This window comes from Macaca fascicularis, chromosome 1 (assembly GCF_037993035.2).
Source record: "Macaca fascicularis isolate 582-1 chromosome 1, T2T-MFA8v1.1".
NCBI lineage: Eukaryota > Metazoa > Chordata > Mammalia > Primates > Cercopithecidae > Macaca > Macaca fascicularis.
In genome coordinates this window covers 192,215,494-192,231,592 of record NC_088375.1, presented here as the reverse complement: position 1 = coordinate 192,231,592, position 16,099 = coordinate 192,215,494, and the positions used below count along the sequence as shown (strand labels likewise).

The 16,099-nt window shown below is 39.9% G+C and overlaps 1 protein-coding gene and 1 long non-coding RNA gene across 41 annotated transcripts in view; one reads left to right on the top strand and one right to left on the bottom strand.

The window, feature by feature from the left end:
* LOC135968250 (uncharacterized) overlaps positions 1–3,989 on the bottom strand; it is a 142,082-nt gene extending 138,093 nt beyond the window's left edge. The window contains exon 1 of the long non-coding RNA XR_010582875.2: positions 3,835–3,989. This is a non-coding gene — a long non-coding RNA (uncharacterized lncRNA). The remainder of the gene's footprint in view (positions 1–3,834) is intronic.
* The window catches only part of CCDC30 (coiled-coil domain containing 30), a 191,327-nt gene extending 177,534 nt beyond the window's left edge, over positions 1–13,793 (top strand). For all 40 annotated transcript variants that reach the window (XM_074010293.1, XM_074010326.1, XM_074010242.1 and 37 more), the window contains 5 exons: positions 2,063–2,199; positions 4,328–4,442; positions 5,764–5,946; positions 12,978–13,045; positions 13,425–13,793. In XM_074010293.1, coding sequence (XP_073866394.1) covers positions 2,063–2,199; positions 4,328–4,442; positions 5,764–5,946; positions 12,978–13,045; positions 13,425–13,635 — 714 coding nt within the window. In that variant the 3' untranslated portion in view covers positions 13,636–13,793. The remainder of the gene's footprint in view (positions 1–2,062; positions 2,200–4,327; positions 4,443–5,763; positions 5,947–12,977; positions 13,046–13,424) is intronic.
* Positions 13,794–16,099: the final 2,306 nt, after the last annotated feature.

The following is a 16,099-nucleotide window of genomic DNA, read 5'->3' as shown; positions in this document are numbered from 1 at the left end:
TAAAAATACAGTATTTCCCAAGGACAAGCTGTCAGTCACCTTCCTCATGCAGTACACTTTTTAATCCAGTTAAAGCTGTCTAGGATTTAGCTGTGAGATGATTGCTTCTATTCTCAATCCCTACCAATACATTATTAACTCAATGTCTTTAAATTATAGCAGGTGAGACTACCATTAGATATTGCAGGGTCTCTGAGACGGACTTTAAAATCTGGAATAGTTTTTCCAGAACATCATCTAATCTACATCCTATAGGTCTTTAACAATAGATGGCTGGCCAGGCGTGGTGGCTCATGCCTGTAATTCTAGCCCTTTGGGAGGCTGAGGTGGGTAGATCACCTGAGGTTAGGAGTTCGAGACCAGCCTGGCCAACATGGCAAAACCCTATTTTTACTAAAAGTACAAAAATTAGCTGGGCATGGTGGTGGGCACCTATAATCTCAGCTACTCAGGAGGCTGAGGCAGGAGAATTGCTTGAACCCAGGGGGCAGAGGTTGCAGTGAGCCAAGATTACACCACTGCACTCCAGCCTGGGTGAAAGGGTGAAACTCTCTAAAATTAATAATAACAATAGATGACCAGTCTTTTCTGAATGACCTACATTAGTATCTTATTTAAAAGAAACATGTAGGTTGAGTACAGTGTCTCATGCCTGTAATCCCAGTCCTCTGGGAGGCTGAAGCACGAGGATAGTTTGAGGCTAGGAGTTTGAGACCAGCCTGAGCGACAGAGCAAGACCCTATTTCTACTATTTTATTTTTTACGTTAAAAAAATTTTTTTGAGACAGAGTCTCGTTCTGTCACCCAGGCTAGAGTGCAATGGTGCGATCCTAGCTCACTGCGGCCTTGAACTCCACATGTGGCTTTCGTGTGTGTGTATGTGGAGACGGGGTCTCACCATGTTGACCAGGCTGGTCTCGAACTCCTGGGCTCAAGCAATCCTCCCACTTTAGCCTCCCAGAGTGCTGGGATTACAGGTGTGAGCCATGGCACCCGGCATCTGACTCTACAAAAAATTTAAAAATTAGCCAGCTGTGGTGGTTCATGCCTGTAGTCCTAGCTGCTCAGGAGACTGAGGCACATGATCGCTTGAGCCCGGGAGTGTGAGGTTACCATGAGCCATGATTGTACCACTGCACTCCAGTCTGGATGACAGAGCTAGACCTTGTCTATAAAAACAAACAAACAAACAAAAAAACCACAGTCAGACACAGTGGCTCACACCTGTAATCCCAAACCTTTGGGAGGCCAAGGCAGGCAGATCACTTATGGTCAGAAGTTCAAGATCAGCCTGACCAACATGGCGAAACCCTGTCTCTACTAAAAATATGAAAATTAGCTGGGTATGGTGGTGGATGCCTGTAATCCCAGCTACTCAGGAGACTGAGGCTGAACCTGGCAGGCAGAGGTTGTAGTGAGCCGAGATTGTGCCACTGCACTCCAGCCCAGGTGACAAAGGAAGACTCCATGTCAAAACAAAACAAAACAAAACAAAAAACATGATCTCACTACTTTCAGGGTCATGAAAAAGAAGAAAAAAAAAATACATGACATAGGCCGGGCGCGGTAGCTCACGCCTGTAATCCCAGCACTTTGGGAGGTCAAGGCGGGAGGATCACGAGGTCAGGAGATAGAGACCATCCTGGCTAACACGGTGAAACCCCGTCTCTACTAAAAATACAAAAAAATTAGCCGGGCGTGGTGGCAGGCGCCTGTAGTCCCAGCTACTTGGGAGGCTGAGGCAGTAGAATGGCGTGAACCTGGAAGGTGGAGCTTGCCAAGATAGCACCACTGCACTCCAGCCTGGGTGATAGAGTGAGACTCCATCTCAAAGAAAAAAAAAAAAAATTATATATATATATGACATAAAATAACCTCTCGAAAACTGGAAAACTATTTAGCTACAATGAATGACAATGTCAGCAAACAGGTAGAAACAGACTAGGGGACAGGAGAAAAAACAGTAAATAAGGGAAAATTTCTGCTAGATTTAGAAACAGGCTTATGCTCTTAAATTTATCATTCTCCTGCTGTGGTAATTAGGAGACTTTCTAATCCCTAGGAGAAGGCAATACAGGACCAGATCACTGCCCAAAATGATACCCTTCTTCTAGAAAAAAGGAAACTTCAGGAGCAAGTCATAGAGCAAGAACAGTTGATCCACAGCAACAAATGGACGATATCTTCCATCCAGAGCAGGTAGGTGCCATCCTGCCTGGAGCCAATGAACTCCACAACAGGATGTTTCTCCCTCAACAAAGAGATGGTTCTAGAGGCTCTCCTTTGAGTTTGCAGCCTACCCTATAACTCTCGCTCTGCTGTCTGCTGTTTTCAGCAGATCATACAAGTGGCAGAAATTGTTAAATCAAAGAGAAAAATATAATGGAGGAGGCTGGTTGGCTATTTAGATAGGCTGTTTCATAATGTCATTGCCTCACTGAGGACTTGGCTGTGTGTATTCTGGCCTGTCATTTTGTGTGTGTTGATCCACATTTTTATTATTCAATACCTATGGAATCAAGGTAGAATAAGAGAGAATTAGGCTCACAGAAGTAACTTAAATTCATGAAATCCACAGGATACCAGTGTATTAATTTTTAATGAGAAATATTATAAGCAGAAAATAAGTTACATTTCAGCCAGCCTGAGCATTCTCTTCTTCATAGGAGACTTTAATTATAATCAAAGAGAGTGGGTTGATGTTAACAAATAATGTCACCAATAATAATTGGAATGATTAAGATTTGTCTGAGCAATTACTATATGCTAGCTCTCTCATTCATTTAATCCTAACACCAATCCCAGGAGAGAGGCACTATTAGCCTTATTTTACAGATAGGAAGCCAAGGTCTAGAGAGGTGAGGGAACTCACCCAGCCCAGTCAGTGACAGAGCAGCATGTGGACCTCAGCAGCCTGGCCCTAGACCATAGCACCATAGTCTGGGGAGAGGACTGCCAAGCAGACTGGAATGTTCTTGTCCACTCCTTTGGGCACACATCTCTGGGCAGGCTTGGAGAATCTCTGATGATCTTTTACTCTCTGTGTCTCCCTTTTAGATGTCCCATATAAATCACTGCTCTTCTCAAACTGTCATAGCTTCTGACAGTCAGGATCTAACACAATTAACTCATTACCTTTGCATTAACATGAATAATCTTTCTACCTTGCCCTACTGATGACACAATCACCTGGATTGGACTTGAATGTTTTCCTTAGAGTAAGTTTCTTCCAAGGAGTATTTCGTCATTTTACAGATAAGGAAACGGAGGCTCAGATTTGTCACAACAGTTTATATTTCATCAGGTTGCTACGCATATTAAATGAGCTAATACATGAAAAGTTTTAAGTGCTTATGGTGTGGGTAGGTTACATTGCATAAAGTACATGGCAAGTACTTGAAACTTGGTTGCTGCTACTGCTACTACTATTTCTACTTCACAAGAAATCAGAAGCAGATCAGTATGAGAACAGAACCAGATATAAGCTATGTAGCTACAATATTTGAAGGGATACAGAGCCTCTCTTGTTTCATTCCCATCCCTAAATGGGATCATATCCTTCCTTAAATTTTTTAAGGGCTAGAATTAATACTCTTGTACATGTATTTAATAACCATGTACAGCCCAAAATCTTATTAACTTTTACTTCGTGTATTAGGGTTCTCTTAGAGGGACAGAACAGGAGATATATATATATATATACACACACACACACACACACACTCCCATATGTGTGTGTGTATATATATGTATGTATGTATATGTAAAGGAGACTGTGTGTGTGTATATACATATATATATATAAAAAGAAGAGTTTATTAAGTATTAACTTACATGATCACAAGGTCCACAATATGCTGTCTGCAAGCTGAGAAGCAAGGAGAGCCAGTCTGAGTCCCTAAACTGAAGAACTCAGAGTCCTGTGTTCGAGGGCGGGAGGCATCCAGCATGGGAGAAAGATGTAAACTGGGAGGCGAGGCCTGTCTCTCTTTTTCACGTTTTTCTGCCTGCTTTATATTCGCTGGAAGCTGATTAGATTAAGGGTGAATCTGCCTTTCCCAGCCCACTGACTCAAATGTTAATCTCTTTTGGTGACACCCTCACAGACACACCCAGGATAATACTTTGTATCCCTCAATCCAATTAAGTTGACACTCAGTATTAATATCACACTTGGTCTTGGAATATGGTGGGAATTATTCTGTCAAAACTTGCTTCTAAAATCTGGACAGTGGTCTAAGATCCAGAGCCAGTGGGAATGTAGTTTTGGGTTTTTAGTAATGATACAGAAATTTCTAATCATGCCACTGATTTATGCCATTCTTAGGGTACTTTACATGGATAAAGAAAATAAGCAATTACAGGAAAATAGTCTTCGTCTCACACAGCAGATTGGCTTCTTAGAGCGAATTATAAGGAGCATCCATATTCGCAGAGGAGAGGTAAGATGTGTGCTTCCTATTGGGCCTGCCTTTAATGTGAAGTTCGGGTTGCTACGGCTGCTGTGCTGTCTTTTCCCTTCATCTTTATATAGCTGTAGCTGGGCTCTTGGCCTCATGGTAGGCTGTGGCAAAGAGGCTCTTGGCTGCACATCAGGATAGCAGACCTTTAGACTGCTCTTGAACAGCCAGATTTTAGTAAACTATTTCCACCTGTGTAATCTCCAAGAAATTTGTATATGCCTCATAGCTTCTTCCTTAATACACTGTATTGTCATTGCCCTTTTTCTTCTCTATCTGATTAACTCAGCAGTGAGTTCCTGGAGGGCAAGGAGTGTATCTCATATATTACTGTATCTATGGACAGGTACTCCATAAATATTTGAGAATGAATAAATATTCAGTGTTTTAACATATGTGCCTCATTCTCAACAGCCCTGTTTGCCATGTATGATTCTAGCCCCATATGAAAGATGAGCAAATCTGAGGCTCAGCGAAGTAATGTGAAGTTTCCTATGGCAAAAGAGTCAAGCCTAAAGAGAGCATCTGAGTGAAAGAAAAGCAATTATGTTCCAAAAGTCCAAGCAGACAAGTAGCCAAATACAGAGAGATGCAGAAAATAGTACATGTTCAGATCAGGTCCATAGTCTGTCTGGTAAGCAAGTCAGCAAGAGGGACTTCAATGAACAGAATCATATTCTGAAACCAAGATGGAGGCTGATTACTTTCTTCTCTGGTTTATATCACCTACTAGATGTTTCTTCCCAAGATACTGGACAGTAGATCCTGCTTGTTGGTCAGTGTTGCTACAAGACTTATTTGGTCTCAGAGAGGTGATTATTTCCAAGCTATATGAGTGGGTTTTTGGGGTTTTTTCCAATTTTGTCAAAAGTAGAACTGCCAAGTAGTGTGTCTTGATATCCAGTAATTTATGTCTTTCCTTGAGCTACAACTGTTTTCAATTGTCTAGTCATTCATTCTTTTACTTATTCATTCAGCAAATACTTACCATTTCCAGGAAATAGCCTAGGTTCTAAGAATACAAAGATAGTCCCTGTTTTCAGAGGCCTTTGGTCTAGTAGAGAAGGACAGACACATTTGTAAATAAGTCCTATAGTATCACAAGTGCTGAGTTAGAAGACTTAATGGAGTATGTCTGGGACCAATAGCTTTGAGATGTATATTGTTACCCTTGAATCAAGATAAGGGTCACATGGGTCAGAACTATAGCACATCAAACTCAATATTCCATATGTGTCAAAGGTACTAACTTCTAACATCTTGATACCTATTGGAATAACTCCAAAATTGTTTTTAAACTTAGAATCTTAAGGAGTTTCCTGTTCCAAAATGGTGGCATAGAGGCAAGCTGGCTTCTCTCCCCGCAACAAAGAAACGGAAAGAAATATACAGCACTGAGGTCTGCACCTGCAACAATGCAGAACTCCAGCATGAGGATGAGTCAGTTCCCAAGGCCACCGAGAAGTGGAAACACTCTGAGCAGATGGTAGGAGAATCGAACTTCCGCATCCACAATGCCCTTCCCCTCAATCTGCCAGGCACCCACTGTTTGGAAAATCTCTCAACTTATGGTTTCTACGCTGGAAAAAGTAAAACTGAAGTAGTCAGATTCCCCACTTTCTTGGGTTTCCTAGCCAGAAACCAGTCCTTGTCTTAACCCGCGGGTAGTATCACAACTTCCTGAACGCAGAAATACCCCTGAAGACAGACATATCCCTGAAATATCCCTGAAACAGAGGAGGTGGGACTCTGCTCTGTAACTCAGCCAAAGAAGACATAAGAGTGGCTGTAGGAGCTATGTCCCCCAGGTCTCCTGGGCATGAACCCCTAGACAGCCTTCCCTCACTGCCAGGATAATCCGTTTGGGACCTCCCCTATTTGGGACAGGCAGTGCTCTGACCATTTACTAGAGCCAAGGTGAACCTGAGCTTAAGGTGCCACCTAGAGCCAAAAAGGAGGCAGGGATCTAGCATTAAAGATTTGGCTGGGTGCGATGGTTCATGCCTGTAATCCACTTTGGAAGGCTGAAGCGGGTGGATCACCTGAGGTCAGGAGTTTGAGACTAGCCTGGCCAACATGGTGAAACCCTGTCTCTACTAAAAATACAAAAAAATTAGCTGGGCGTGGTGGTATGTGCCTATAATCCCAGTTACTCAGGAGGCTGAGGCAGGAGAATCACTTGAACCTGGGAGGCAGAGGTTGCAGTGAGCCAAGACTGAGCCACTGCACTCCAGCCTGGGTGAAAGAGGGAGACTCCATCTCAAAAAAATAAATAAATAAAATCAATACAAAAAAATAAAATTCACCAAGTAGCTGAATGGATAAAGAAATAAAACCCAACTATATGCTGCCCTCAAGAAACCCATCTCACCTATAATGACACAGAGAGTGAAAAGGAGTGGAAAAAGATATTCCATGCAACTGGAAACCAAAGAAAAGCAGGAATAGCTATAGTCATATCAGATGAAATAGACTACAAATCAAAGACTAAAAACCTATATAATGATAAAGGGCCAATTCAGCAAGTGAATATAACAATTATAAATATCTATGCATCCAACACCAGAACTCCCAAATATATAAGGCTAACATTAATAGATCTAAAGTGAGAGATGGATTGCAATACAGTATTAGTGGGGACTTTAACACCCAACTCTCCATAATGGACAGATCATCCTAACAGTAAATCAACAAACAGTGGAGTTAAACTACACACTAGACCTACTAGATCTAACTGACACTTATGGAACATACCCACTGCTGCAGAATACACATTCTTTTCATCAGCACATAGAACATTTTTCAGAATAGACCATATCTTAGACCACAAAACAAGTACGAATTTAAAAAATAGAAATTGTGTCAAGTATCTTCTTTGAACACAGTGAAATGAAACTAGTAAACAGTAACAGGAAAAACCTTGGAAACTACACAAGCACATGGAAATAAAACAACATACTCTCAAATGACCAATGGGTTAATTAAGAAATTAAGATGGCACTCCAGCCTGGGCGACAGAGCAAGACTCTGTCTCAAAAAAAAAAAAAAAAAAAAAGAGAAATTAAGATGGAAAATTTAAAATATCTTGAAACAAATGGAAATGGGAATACAAAATCTATGGGATATGATAAAAGTCATATTAAGAGGGAAGTTTTTTGTTGTTGTTTGTTTGTTTGTTTTTAGACAGAGTTTCACTCTTGTTGCCCAGGTTGGAGTGCAATGGTGCGATCTCAGCTCACTGCAACCTCCACCTCCTGGGTTCAAGTGATTCTCCTGCCTCAGCCTCCCAAGTAGCTGGGATTACGGGCATGCACCACCATGCCCGGCTAATTTTGTATTTTTAGTAGAGACAGGGTTTCTCCATGTTGGTCAGGCTGGTCTCAAACTCCCGACCTCAGGTGATCCGCCCACCAAAGCCTCCCAAAGTGCTGGGATTACAGGCCTGAGCCATCATGCCTGACCTTAAGAAGGGAAGTTTATAATAATAAACACCTATATCGAAAAAGTGGAAAGACTTCAAACAAACAACCTAAAGATGCACCTCAAGAAATGAGAAAAGCAAAAACAAACCAAACCCAAAATTGATACAAGGAAAGCAATAATAAACATTAGAGCAGGCTGGGCGCAGTGGCTCACACCTGTAGTCCCAGCACTTTGGGAGGCCAAGGTGGGCGGATCACGAGGCCAGGATATTGAGACCATTCTGGCCAACACAGTGAAATCCCATCTCTACTAAAAATACAAAAGAATTAGCTGGATGTGGTGGCACGCACCTGTAATCCTAGCTACTCAGGAGGCTGAGGCAGCAGAATCACTTGAACTTGGGAGGTGGAGTTTGCAGTGAGCCGAGATCACACCACTGCACTCCAGCCTGGGTGACAGAGCAAGACTGTCTCAAAACAAAACAAACAAACAAAAAGATTAGAGCAGAAATAAATGAAATTGAGATTAAAAGAACAATACATAAAATCAATGAAACAAAAAGTTGGGTTTTTTTTTTTAAGATAAACAAAATCAACACATCTTTAGCTAGACTAAGAAAAAAAAGAGAGAAGACCCAAATAAATAAATCAGAAATGAAAAAGGAGAATAACAACTGAGATCTCAGAAATACAAAGAATCATTAGAGACTATTATGAATAACTATATGCCAACAAATAGGAAAACCTAGAAGAAATGGATAAATTTCTAGAAACATACAACCTACCAAGATTGAACCATGAAGAAATAGAAAACCTCAACAAACCAATAATGAATCATGAGATCAAAGCCATAATAAAAAGTCTCCCATCAAAGAAGAGATCAGAACCTACTGGATTCACTCCTGAAGTCCACCAAATATTTAAAGAATGAATACCAATCTTACTCAAACTCTTCAAAAAAAATAAAGAGGAGGGAATACTAACAAACTCATTAAGTGAGGCCAGCATTACTCAGATGCCAAAACCAGGCAAGAATATAAAAAGATCGTTCACCATGATCAAGTGAGATTTGGCCCAGGAATATAAGGATGGCTCAACATATGCAAATCAATAAACATGATACCCCACATTAATATAATAAAGGACAAAAACCATATGATCATCTTATTACATACAGAAAAAGCATTTGACAAAATTCAAATCCTTTCATGATAAAAACTCTCAAAAGATTAGGTTTAGAAGAAATATACCTCAATACAATAAAGGCCATGTATGACAAGCCCACAGCTAACATTATACTCAATGGTGAAAAGTTGGAAGCTTTTTCTCAAAGATCAGGAACAAGACAAGGATGCCCACGCTTACCACTTCTATTTCATATGTACTGGAAATCTTTGCCAGAGCAATTAGGCAAGAGAAAGAAATAAAAGGCATCCAAATAGGAAAGGAAACAGTGAAATTGTGTCTATTTGTTGACAACATGATCTTATATATAGAAATCCCTAAAAACTGTTAGAACTCAGAAGAAAATACAGTAAAGTTGCAGGATACAAAATCAACACACCAAAATCAGTAGTGCTTCTATACACCAACAACACATTATCCAAAAATGAAATCAAGAAAATAATACAATTTACAGTAACTACAAAAGAAATAAACTACTTAGGAATAAATTTAACCAAAGAGGTGAAAGATCTGTATACTTAAAACTACAAAACTTTGATGAAATAAATTGAAGAAAACACAATAAACGAAAAGATATTAGTGTTCATGAATTGAAAGAATTAATATTGCTAAAATGCCCATACCACCCAAAGCAACCTATAGGTTCAGTGCAATACCTATCAAAATTCCAATGTCATTTTTCATAGAAATAGAAAAAACAGTCCTAAAATTCATGTGGAACTATAAAACTCGCAAATAGCCAAGGCAATATTCAGCAGAAAGAACAAAGCTGAAGGCCTCATACTACCTGATTTCAAACTATATTACAGGTTGGGTACAGTGGCTCATACTTGTAATCCCAGCACTTTGGGAGGCTGAGGCGGGCAGATTGCTTGAGCTCAGGAGTTTGAGACCAGCTTGTGCCCAGGAGTTCAAGACCAACATGGCAAAACCCCATCTCTACAAGAAAGTAAAAAATTAGCTGGGCATAGTAATCTCAGCTACTTGGCAGGCTGAGGCAAGAGGATTGCTTGAAGCCAGGTAGTAGAGGTTGCAGTAAGCCATGATTGTGCCACTGCACTCCAGCCTGGGTAACAGAACAAGATCGTGTCTATATATATATATATATATATATATATAACAGAACTATAGTAATTAAAACAACATGGGACTGGCATTAGACACACAGACCAAATGGAACCACATAGAGAGCCTAAAAACAAACCCACACATTTACAGCACATTGATTTTTCTTTTTCTGTTGCCCAGTCTGGAGTGCAGTGGTGCAATCATAGCTCACTGCAGCCTCAACTTCCTGGGCTCAAGCAATCCTCCCACCTCAGTCTTCCAAGTAGCTGGAACCATAGGTGCACACCATCACACTCAGCTAATTTTTTAAATTTTTTTGTAGCAATTGGGTCTTGTCATGTTGCCCAGGCTGGTCTCAAACTCCTGGGCTTAAGCAATGCTTCTGCCTTGGCCTCCCAAAATGCTGGGATTTAGGTGTCAGACACCACCCCTGGCCTATAGTCAGTTGATGTTTTGACAAAGGATGAGAATGACATTGAGAAAAGGACAGTCCCTTCAACAAAACAGTATTGAGAAAATTGGATATCCACGTGCAAGAAGAATGAAAGTGGACCCTTACCTAACACTACATTAAAAAATCAACTCCAAATGGATTAAAGACTTAAAGACAAGACCTGAAATTGTAAAACTACTAGAAGAACACCACATAGCGAAAAACTACATGATGTTGATCTGGACAACAATTTTTTCAATTTGACATGAAAATTTCAGGGAACAAAAACAAACATACACAAATGGGATGGGATTACATCAAACTAAAAAACTTCTGCACAGCAAAAGAAACAATTAACAGAGTGAAGAGGCAACCTATGGATTGGGAGAAAATATCTGTAAGCTACACATCTGATAAGGGATTACTATCCAAAATATATAAGGATCTCAACTGAATAGCAAGAACATAACCCAATTAAAAAGTGGGCAAAGGGCCTGAATAGACATTTCTCAAAAGAAGACATACAAATGGACAACAGATATATGAAAAAAAAAAAAAGCTCAACATCATGAATCGTTATGGAAATGCACATTAAAACCACAATGAGATATCACCTCACACCTGTCAAAATGACTATTATCAAAAAGATGAAAGATAAGGGTAGCTCAAACTTGTAATCCCAGCAGTTTGGGAGGCTGAGGTGGGAAGATTACTTGAGATCAGGAGTTCTAGATCAGCCTGGGCAACACAGCAAGACCCTGTATGTACAAAAAAAATTTTTTTTGTTTTAATTAGTTGGGTGTGCATCTGTGGTTGTAGCTTCTCAGGAGGCTGAGGTGGGAGGATTCCTTAAGCCCAGGAGGTCAAGGCTGCAATGAGCTATGTTCACATTACTGCACTCCAGCCTTGGTGACAGAGCAACACCCTATCTCAACAAACCAAAAATATGAAAGATAATGTGTTGGCAAGGTTGTGGAGAAAAGGGAAACCTTGTACACTGTTGTTTGGAATATAAATTAGTACAGCAATTATGGAAAACTGTGTGGAGTTTCCCCAACAAAGTGAAAATAGAACTACCATATGATCCAGCAATCTTACTTCTGGATATACATCCAAAGGATTTGAAGTCAGGATGTGATATACACCATGGTGTGTAAAAATGTGGTATATATACACAATAGAATACTATTTAGCCTTAAAAAGGAGGGAAATTCTGTCATTTGCAACAACATTGGTGAACCTGGAGGACATTATGCTAAGTGAAAAAAAGCCTGGCACAGAAAAACAAATACTACATCTTCTCACTTAAATATGGAATCTAAAACAATTGAACACATGTAAGCATAGAGCAAAATGCTGGTTACCAGAGACTGAGTGGTAGGGAGGCAATGGCCAAAGGTGCAATGTTTCAGTTAGACAGGAAGAATAAGTATTTGAGGTGATGGATATGTTAGTTACCTCAATTCAGTCATTTCATATCATGTATCATAGCATCACTTTGTACCCATAAGTATATGCACTTATAATTTGTCAATATTCAATAGTATAAATATAAATTTTAAAAAACTTTCTGACTATCACAATATCCAAGAGAAATAAGAATATATGTCCTACCAGAAACTTGTACATAAATATTCATAGCAGCATTATTCATAATAACTAAAAAGTGAAAACAACCCACTCTCCATCACCTGATGAATGGACAAACAAAATGTGTTTTATCCAAACATTGGAATATTATTCAGCCATAAAAGACATAAAGTATTAATACTTACTATAATATAATGAACCTTGAAAACATGATAATAAAGAAGGCAGACATAAAAGGCCACATGATTCCATTTATATGAAACATCCAGAATAAGGAAATCCATAAAGACAGAAAGTATATTAGTGATGCCAAGGATTGGGGGAGGAATAAATGGGGAGTAGACTGCTCCCGGGTATGGGCTTTTTTGGGGGCTGATGAAAATGTTCTGGAATTAGATAGTGGTGATGATTGCATAACTGTGTGAGTACATTAGAAAGCACTGAATTGAACCAACTAAAAGGGAAAACTTTATAGTATGTGAGTTAATTCTCAACAAAGCTGTTATTTTAAAAATAAATTTTCTGCAATATCTCCAAAATATATGTAACAAAAGAAAGAAGCAAGGTGAAGATAGTATGTCTAGTACCACATGTGTAAAACTAGATAGACAGATATAGATAGTCTATAAATAGATATAGATAGATTATAGAGAGAGAGAGTGAGAGGGCAACCAGCTTTTCATTCTATACCCTTTTATGTTTTTCATTGTTTGTACTATGTGGAGGTATTATATCTATTATATACATATTCTTTCTAGGATCATATAGCTAATGATTTATCACTATAACTTTTCACATTCATCCTTTCTTTCCTTTTAGGAAACAACAATTAGTGACATCCTTGAATCTGAAGTAGTGAATGAAATATTGCCTTTATCAAACTCCAGGTTAGTAAAGTTAAGACAAGTAAAGTCAAGTCTATCTGAGATGGACTCTCAGCCACGCCTGAGAGTCATGGCTGCCTAACTAGTCCTGGATTGCTGGCTTGAGAAGGCATAGCATTCTGGGGTCATTTTCTCTACATGAATTATTTGAGTCTTCTTCCAATTCCTCCCCTTGCCACTCCTTCACCCCTAAACCCCACAGAATCCTGACTTAAGGTAGGAAATAAAATATGAACATAGGTTTAAGGTAAATTTTATTTGGCTTTCTTTGTGTAAGAGTTGCAAAAAATTGAAATTCTATTAATGCCTATATCCCTGTAACCCCAAACTGCTACCAAGAAACTCTTGTCTACGTCATGTCCTCACATATGGCCTTTCTTAGTTTTTCAGGAAAAGGTTTGGTAGAGTCATTTGTAAGTCTTCAAGAGACTGACGACATTAAGTCAAAAGAAGCAATGGCAAGTTCAAAGTCCCCTGAAAAGTCCCCTGAGAATCTTGTGTGTTCACAGAATTCTGAGGCTGGATACATAAATGTGACTTCTCTGAAAGAGACACACGGTATACAAGAACAAGACCAAAAGTCAGAACTATAAAATCACTGGTGCCTAAAGCTATACTGAACAAAACTGCTAACTTAAAGCCTGGACAAAAGGTGGACCATGACATTGAGAAGAGTTACCACAGATCCCAAATGGATATCAGCCAAGAGTCTTCAAAATTGCTGATAAATTCATTAAAGCAATTCTAAAAATGGATTTCTCAAGTTTGTTTGATATCCTCAGATGCCTTGTATTGGCCAAAATATTTACTTTAGTTCAATGATTTATTTAGGTTTCTCTTCAACAGAGCACATGTATGGTTAATTAAGCATTCTTTCCTATTATCGTGGGTTTCTTTTATGATTTATTTTTTAAGAGTAAAAACAATACAGTCATATTAAAGCAAATTTTGTTTTTAAAAAAACCCTCCTAGGATGGGCGCAGTGGTTTACACCTGTAATCCCAGCACTTTGGGAGGCCGAAGCAGGCGGATCACGAGGTCAGGAGATCAAGACCATTCTGGTTAACACAGTGAAACCCCGTCTGTACTAAAAATACAAAAAAATTAGCCAGGCGTGGTGGTGGGTGCCTGTAGTCCCAGCTACTCGGGAGGCTGAGGCAGGAGACTGGGTGAACCTGGGAGGCAGAGCTTGCAGTGAGCCGAGATAGCACCACTGCACTCCAGCCTGGGAAACAGAGCAAGACTCCATCTCAAAAAAAAACAAAAACAAAAACCCTCCTATAATACCACAAGCTTTTTTTTTTTTTTTTTTTTTTGAGATGGAGTCTCACTCTGTCACCCAGGCTGAAGTGCAGTGGCATGATCTCCGCTCACTGCAACCTTCGCCTCTCGGGTTTAACCAATTCTCCTGCCTCAGCCTCCCAAGTAGCTGGAATTATAGGCACCCGCCACCACGCCCAGCTAATTTTTGTATTTTTAGTAGAGACGAGGTTTCACCATATTGGCCAGGCTGGTCTCGAACTCCTGAACTCAGGTAATCTACCTGCCTTGGCCTCCCAAAGTGCTGGGATTACACCAATACCACAATCTTAACTATTTTTATTTTACAATTATTCCCTTTTGGTCCTAATTCAAGTGCATATATTCTAAATTGTTATTATTATAATATTGTATATTCATTTTCACAGTTTGATTTTTAATTTACTGTATATACCATGGAAACATTTTCAATAGCCATATGATATTCAATCATGTTGATGTTCTATAATTATTTTTATGGGAAAAGTTTTAAATGTTTAATGAAGAAGATTTAGAGCAATACATTATTTAAAAGTGGACAGGAGGTTGGTCACGGTGGCTCACACCTGTAATCCCAGCACTTTGGGATGCCAAGGTGGGCAGATCACGTGAGGTCAGGAGTTCGAGACCTGCTTGGCCAACATGGGGAAACCCCATCTCTAACAAAACTACAAAAACAATTAGCCAGATGTGGTGGTACGTGCGCTTCTAGTCCCAGCTACTGGGGAGGCTGAGGCAGGAGAATCACTTGAACCTGAGAGGCAGAGGTTGCAGTGAGCGGAGATTGCACCACTGCACTCCAGCCTGGGTGACAGAGCAAGAATTCATCTCAAAAAAATAATAATAAAATAAAATAAAAGTGGATAGGAAAATACCAAGAGCTTTTCCTGGAGGAGGGAGTATGAGAAGAGAGTTCACATAAACCCCATTACATAGAAACTACCCCTAAATATTTCCAAATAGGAGTACAAAGTAGGTGAACAGTCTCCAACTCATCTTTAGTGTAGTGGGACTGCTTCTTCAGAAAAGATCAGCCACACTCACATCCATGTCACCAGTCAGGGTGGGACAGCACTGCTCAGTATCTCTGAGGATGTGGATGTTCTGTAAATTACATGTTCTCATGTTCTCTTGTTTGGCATTTATGTTGTTTTTACTTTTTTTTTTTTTTGAGACAGGGTCTCACTCTCTCACCCAGGCTGGAGTGCAGTGGTGTGACTGAGCAGCCTCAGCCTCCCATGCTTAAGTGATCCTCCCTCCTCAGCCTCTTGCAAGTACCGGCACATGCTACCATGCCTGGCTCATTTTTGAACTTTTTGTAAAGACAAGGTCTCACTCTGTTGCTCAAGCTGGTCTCAAATTTCTGGGCTCAAGTGATTCTCCCACCTCAGCCTCCTAAGGTGATAGGATTATAGGCATGAGCCTCTATGGTTTTACTTTTTTGCTAATTAAGATTATGCTGTGTTGAAGGTCTTTGTGCATGTAGTTCTTCTTTTGAATTATTCCAGAAAACAAATTCACACGATTGGACTGAGTCAAAGGATATAAATGTTAATATTGCTCTAGGACATCACTTCCTTGCTTTAAAAAAGGGTTCTGCCTGGCCAGTTGCAGTGGCTCACACCGGTAATCCCAGCATTTTAGGAGGCCAAGGTGGGCGGATCACTTGAGGCCAGGAGTTCAAGACCAGCCAGGCCAACATGGCAAAACCCTGTCTCTACTAAAAATACAAAAATTAGCTGCGTGTGGTGGTGCATA